Source organism: Astyanax mexicanus, chromosome 3 (genome assembly GCF_023375975.1).
Source record: "Astyanax mexicanus isolate ESR-SI-001 chromosome 3, AstMex3_surface, whole genome shotgun sequence".
NCBI classification, from domain to species: Eukaryota; Metazoa; Chordata; class Actinopteri; order Characiformes; family Acestrorhamphidae; genus Astyanax; species Astyanax mexicanus.
The window spans coordinates 62,968,174-62,974,173 of NC_064410.1; the positions used below are offsets into that span (position 1 = coordinate 62,968,174).

The 6,000-nt window shown below is 40.0% G+C and overlaps 1 protein-coding gene across 6 annotated transcripts in view; it reads right to left on the reverse strand.

Annotated features, from left to right (window-relative positions):
- Nucleotides 1-2,454, reverse strand: part of wu:fc38h03 (acetylcholinesterase collagenic tail peptide) — a 761,412-nt gene extending 758,958 nt beyond the window's left edge. For all 6 annotated transcript variants that reach the window (XM_049475999.1, XM_049476002.1, XM_049476004.1 and 3 more), the window contains exons 1-2: nucleotides 2,261-2,454; nucleotides 792-892 (exon numbers count right to left, since the gene is read on the reverse strand). In XM_049475999.1, coding sequence (XP_049331956.1) covers nucleotides 792-892; nucleotides 2,261-2,363 — 204 coding nt within the window. In that variant the 5' untranslated portion in view covers nucleotides 2,364-2,454. The remainder of the gene's footprint in view (nucleotides 1-791; nucleotides 893-2,260) is intronic.
- Between the last annotated feature and the right edge of the window lie 3,546 nt (nucleotides 2,455-6,000).

Below are 6,000 nucleotides of genomic sequence, written 5' to 3' on the forward strand. Positions count from 1 at the left end.
TGAGACAGCATATTAACCTGGAATGTGGTTCTGTGCAGAACCTGGAAGTACTGGTTCCAGGTAGCACCTTCCTAGAACACCTTAGCAGCCACCCTAGCAACCGTCTGGGTTACTGTGCATCTTAGCATCTACTGTGCATCAGCATCTTAGCAACCACATGGAGTAACACAGCAACCACCATACCATTACAACCACTTAAATATCCTAGCACATTAGCGACCATGAGCTATTTCCAAGCAACACCTTAGCAACCACTTACCAACACATTAGTAAATATCAACTATACAATAGCAACACCTTACCAACCGCTTATTAACAAACTAATAAATATCACCTATCCCATAGCAACACCATAGCAACCTTAGTGGAAAACAATTCAAGTGCTGCGGAACCTGCTGGGATGTATGTTGGCATAGCAATGCCTCATCACTTCCTGTTTATACTAAAGGGATGTTAACATTTAGCATGCTAACCTGCCAAACATGCACTATTAATATTATTATATAGTATATAACTTATATAGTATTAGTGGATAGTAGATAGATCCTTTGTTTTTACTGCTGTGTTCTAGAAGAGGTCTGCAGTGTGGATCTATTGGATCTGTATCAGCTAATAATTAATCAATATTTAAGATACTAGATCAGGACGCCGCTAATCAAACAAACACTCATTACACACCACAGTTCAGTATCTGTGTTGCATCTGCAAAGAAGAGTGTAAAAAATACTTTTACAGCAAATAAATTACAGTAAACACGAATAAGGCAACATGCATCGTCAAAGATCACTCACACGGACTTGTCTCCAGATGCTGGGAGGGGGCGGGAACAATGGAGGGGGAGGCGGAGTCAGTAGGCAACATGGATCAAACCTCTTCAGTGCGTCCTGTGGACCTAAAGATATGGCAAACAATTACATAACCGCTATTTGCAAAAAAGAACACCTACAACACCTCAGCAACCACCTTGGGTACCACAGCAACTATTAAAAATACTGTAGCAACCACAAAGCAACACCTAAGCAACCACCTGAAATACATCCAATTAATAACACATAAACAACCACACTAGCAACACCCAAGCAACCACTTGACAATACCCCAGCGACTATTTGAGAAACCATAGTAACCTGGACTGTGCAGAAATACAGGTTACACGTAACATCTTAGCAGCCACCCTAGCAATCGCCTGGATTACAACCACATGAGGGATCACAGCAACCGCTTGTCAATACCCCAGAATCTACCTGAGACACTATAGTAACCTGAACTGTGGATCTGTGCAAAACTACAGGTTCCAGATAGCACCTCCATAGCAACCACCTAGCAGCATCTTAGCAACCACATGGGGTAACACAGCAACCACTTGGCAACATCCCTGCCACTACCTGAGCCACCACAGCAACCACCTCAAATACCCTAGCAACCACAAAGAAACATCTAGCAATCAACTGGAATACAATAACAACAAGTGTCTAGCAATTAGCCACTACTTAATTACCTAACAACTACCTAGAACATCTGGGATAAAATAGCTACTGCATAGCAACCACCTTAACAACCACAGGGGGTAACAAAGGAACCATATGTTCAACTAACTAAGACACCCTAGCAACACAAATAAACACATTTTGACCTATCAATCTACTAGTATAGTAGACATTTGCTTAGCAAATGTCCACCTAGGAACACAGTAAAACCTTAGGAACCACCCGGGATACAATACCTAATCAACCACACAGGGTACCACAGGAACCATATGTGCAACTTACTAAGACACCATTACAACCACCTAAATAGCTTTGCACTACCTAATTAACAACTAACAACTACCTAGAACCCTATAGCAACTATATGGGTTAGCTTATTTACTACACAAATTAGCAAGCAGCACCCAATAGGAACAACCTGTAATACCAGAGTAACCACCCAGCAAACCCTCCTGCCATACTGAATTGCATAGCAACTAGAGAAGACTTAACCTGCACAATCATTCTGGGTTTTTTTCTGCAGGAAATTAATATTATTAGTTTCTATTATATTTTTATTATACTGTTAATAATTATATTAATATTCATATAGATATTAATATATTAGAATATTATTAAATGCTAAAATGCTACAGAGCACTACAGGAGAAGGAAAGCAGAACCTGTACTGTGGTTCTTCTGGATTTTATTATCAGGGTGGTACCATGTGGACCTGCAGCATGCATGTCCTACACACACACACACACACACACACACACACACTGATCTCCTACCTGCAGGTAAAGGCAGGATGTTGTGCAGTGGGGAGGGTATAAAGCTGGACACCGAACCCAGTAGAACCAGCAGAACCGGTGATCCAGTCCGGAGCAGACCCATGTTCCAGTCTGCTGCTGCTGCGTGCGCGCGCGTGTACCCCCACCTCCTGTCTGCGCGCGCTTCCCACGAGTGTTATTACACACTGCCAGCTGACACACGAGCCCAGATTAGACTCTGTACACGCCCACTACCACTGTCTGCACGCGCACACACATACCCATACACACACACACATATATATATATATATATATATATATATATATATATATATATATATATATATATATATATATATACACACACTCTTTTGTTGCATTTTGTTGCATTGGTCCCTTTAAGGGATCTGTCACTTTTATGCAAATATAAAGCTGTTGCTGGCCACGACCCAAACTCTACTCTCTACGCCCTTCTTAATATATATATATATATATATATATATATATATATATATATATATATATATATATATAAATGTTGGGTTTAAATCAGGCTCGGGTTCGGACTCAAAAGGACAGTGCATGGTTGGGTTGGGCTGGATATTTTTGGCCCGATCTAAGCTCTACTTTCTTAAGCCCAAGTTGGAACTTTAACTACGTGTTGCACGACGCAGACAGCTGCAGCCCTGATTGGTCCGCTGAGCCTTGCGTTTCCGCCGTTTGAACCGCAAAGCGACGCAGAGCTGCTGATACACGCACGCAGAAGTATAAACACGCTTCGCTATGTACTGCACTCTTTTGCTGGAGATGTGTAGGCTATGGCATAGATTTGATGCAGAAGTATAAACTGGGCTCAAGAACTGAGTAAACTGTCCTTTTGAGCCCAAGCCCGATTTAAACCCGACATTTTTTAGCAAGTAGAGCATTCAATTTAAATCTGAGCTAGTTCATGCTTAGCTACGATAGAAACACAAAAACATTATTTGAAAGTTTTTTACGTCACCCTCATCTGCCGACATGCCACAAACAGTAGGTACAGATTCCCCCCTCAGATGAAGTCTGCTGGCTAACCCTGCTGTGTACTGTCGATAAGGGAGGATCATCCAAATGGCTCGTAAAAGCAAATTACTGTAGTTCTGACACCAAACTCTTTCAGCTGCTTCACAGAAAACAGATATCCTCTTTTTTTAGGTGAAAGGTGCGTCCCTTAAATAAATGTATGTAAAATTGAATAAAAACCTTGGTGAAACAATGTAAAATCAATGTGCACAAATAAATCAATTTTGACGTTGGAGATCAACGTTGTTTTAATGCATTAGCAATGGAAAAATGAATGTTGATACAACGTCCTTTTGCTTTCTTGGTGGTCTACCTGGCCTTCTTGATGAAGCTGGTCGTCAAATTTTGTAATTCTGGTCAAAAAGTATCGTAATCTTTACATAAAACACTGCCCCTTCTACCTGCACTCTCCACACTCACACAGTATTTTTTAATATGGTTTGTATATACAGTTTAACATAATGCACTACAAGTACCTGTAGTTTTGTGTACGTAACAGCTCCCAATGACCTATTAAGACACAATTTCCAAAGATAATCAATATTTTTGTGAGTACAGATAAATATATAATGGTGAGCACCAGTAACTTGATTTCATCTGAGTTGTTCAACAAGAAACAGTTTGTTCACAAACCCCTCCATCACTTCAGCCTGATACACGAGGCTATACGCTAAATAAAAACACGGCCCAGAAAAGAACGGTACACCATCTGGCATGATTTATTAAAGATTCCAAATTATTAACAGCTCCAATAGGCTCCCAGCATGAAGCCTCAACAAACAATCCAGAATATAGTGTAAGACGCGTCTTAATTCATGAAAAGAAAAAAAAAAAAAGAAATGTGTCTGTATATGGATTACATTAAAATAGAAATTAAAAAAAGGATCCAATCATTCGCATTATGCATTGCTTATTATGAAACATATTAAAAATAAGTAAAACTCATCTTTATAAACCCCTTTATCAAACACAACACAAATTAAAACTCTGTAAATCGATCATAAGGTGTTCTCTCTGTGAATGGCTTGGGAAGGCCCACACCTGTATACAGTGTGAGGTGTTATCTTGTGAGGTCTGATAGTGGGTGTAGACCAGGGGTGTCCAAACTACAGGCCGCGGGCCATTTGCGGCCCGTTTCCTTTTTTGGAGCGGCCCGCGCGGTATTTTAGAAATAGAAGGAAAGTTGGCCCGCTGTTAAGCAGGTTTTTATAATATGAGATTCAAAGTTTGAACGCTAGGTGTCAGAAACGGGCCAAAGAGTCTAAAAGCGGAGAGGGTGCGCATTTCTAGCGCAGAAAAACGGGCCAAAGACTCTAAAAGCAGAGAGGGTGCGCATTTTTTAGCGCAGAAAAACGGGACAAAGAGTCTAAAAGCGGAGAGAGTGCTCAGTTCTAGCGCAGAAAAACGGGCCAAAGAGTCTAAAAGCGGAGAGAGTGCTCAGTTCTAGCGCAGAAAAACGGGACAAAGAGTCTAAAAGCGGAGAGAGTACGCCGTTTTAGCGCAGAAAAACGGGACAAAGAGTCTAAAAGCGGAGAGAGTGCGCATTTCTAGCGCAGAAAAACGGGCCAAAGAGTCTAAAAGTGGAGAGGGTGAGCATTTCTAGCGCAGAAAAACGGGACAAAGAGTCTAAAAGTTGCCGTAATTAAGAAGTTTAATATTAAGAGACATCATGAAATGAAACATCAATTTGAAAAATCTTAGTTTACACAACACTGTCAAAGATAAAGATAGTAAGTCAAGTAAAATGGTGTGTAAATGAAAGTAATCAGGAAAATGTATTATTTAAAGTGGTATATTTCATTATTTGTTTTATTATAGAGTCTGTGGCCCGTGACTTCAAATATATTTCTCCTTCTGGCCCCCAACAAAAAAAGTTTGGACACCTCTGGTGTAGACAGTGGATGGGACGTTACATTTCTGAAGCTTTGTGTTTCATTAAATTAATGAAATAAACTGGATTCAGTCACATTTAATGTGATTAGTGTGTGTCCATAGTTCTGCACTGGAGATCTAAAGCTATTGATTTGAGAATGAGCCACAAAACAGGGTGACGTTACATGTAAACAGTGATTTAGGCTCTGTTTAAACAGAATCTGATGTGTATTTTAGGTTGTTCACACTGTAATCTTTTTAATGTGATCTATGTCCAACACTGGTCTGAACGGTTTATGCTCCTAAACTGACGCTCACGCGCTAAAGAGCAGCAGAGCTTCACGTGAAGTTTCGGTTTCACCCTCTCCAGCATTACAAAGGGCTATAAATCAGCTCCAGTGTTTGCAGATGGGTGGTTGTAATATGAGAATACCATTGGCGTAGGAACATATATATAATTTATAATATATAATATCAGATATCAGAAATAGGTGGATTTGTCACTCCCAAAAAATGAAACTTTTATTTTGAAAGCGCACCGAAATTTGCACCCCCGCCATAAAAAGCACCCCCTCTCGGGAGCGTTTCTAAGTAAGGTTAGCTAAAGCAATTGTCTCCACTTTTATTTTATCGCACTATAAGGCGCACTGGATTATAAGGTGCATTATGCAACACTAGTAAGGAACAAGGGTGTCACTACGTTTTTTTTAATTCAGCAGGCTGTAAAGCTAATCTGAGCTAAGTAAACAAACCACAAAACTTTAATTCTTAAAAATATATATTTTCTTTCAAAGTAAAACAAGTACTGGATGTTAATATACACAGAAA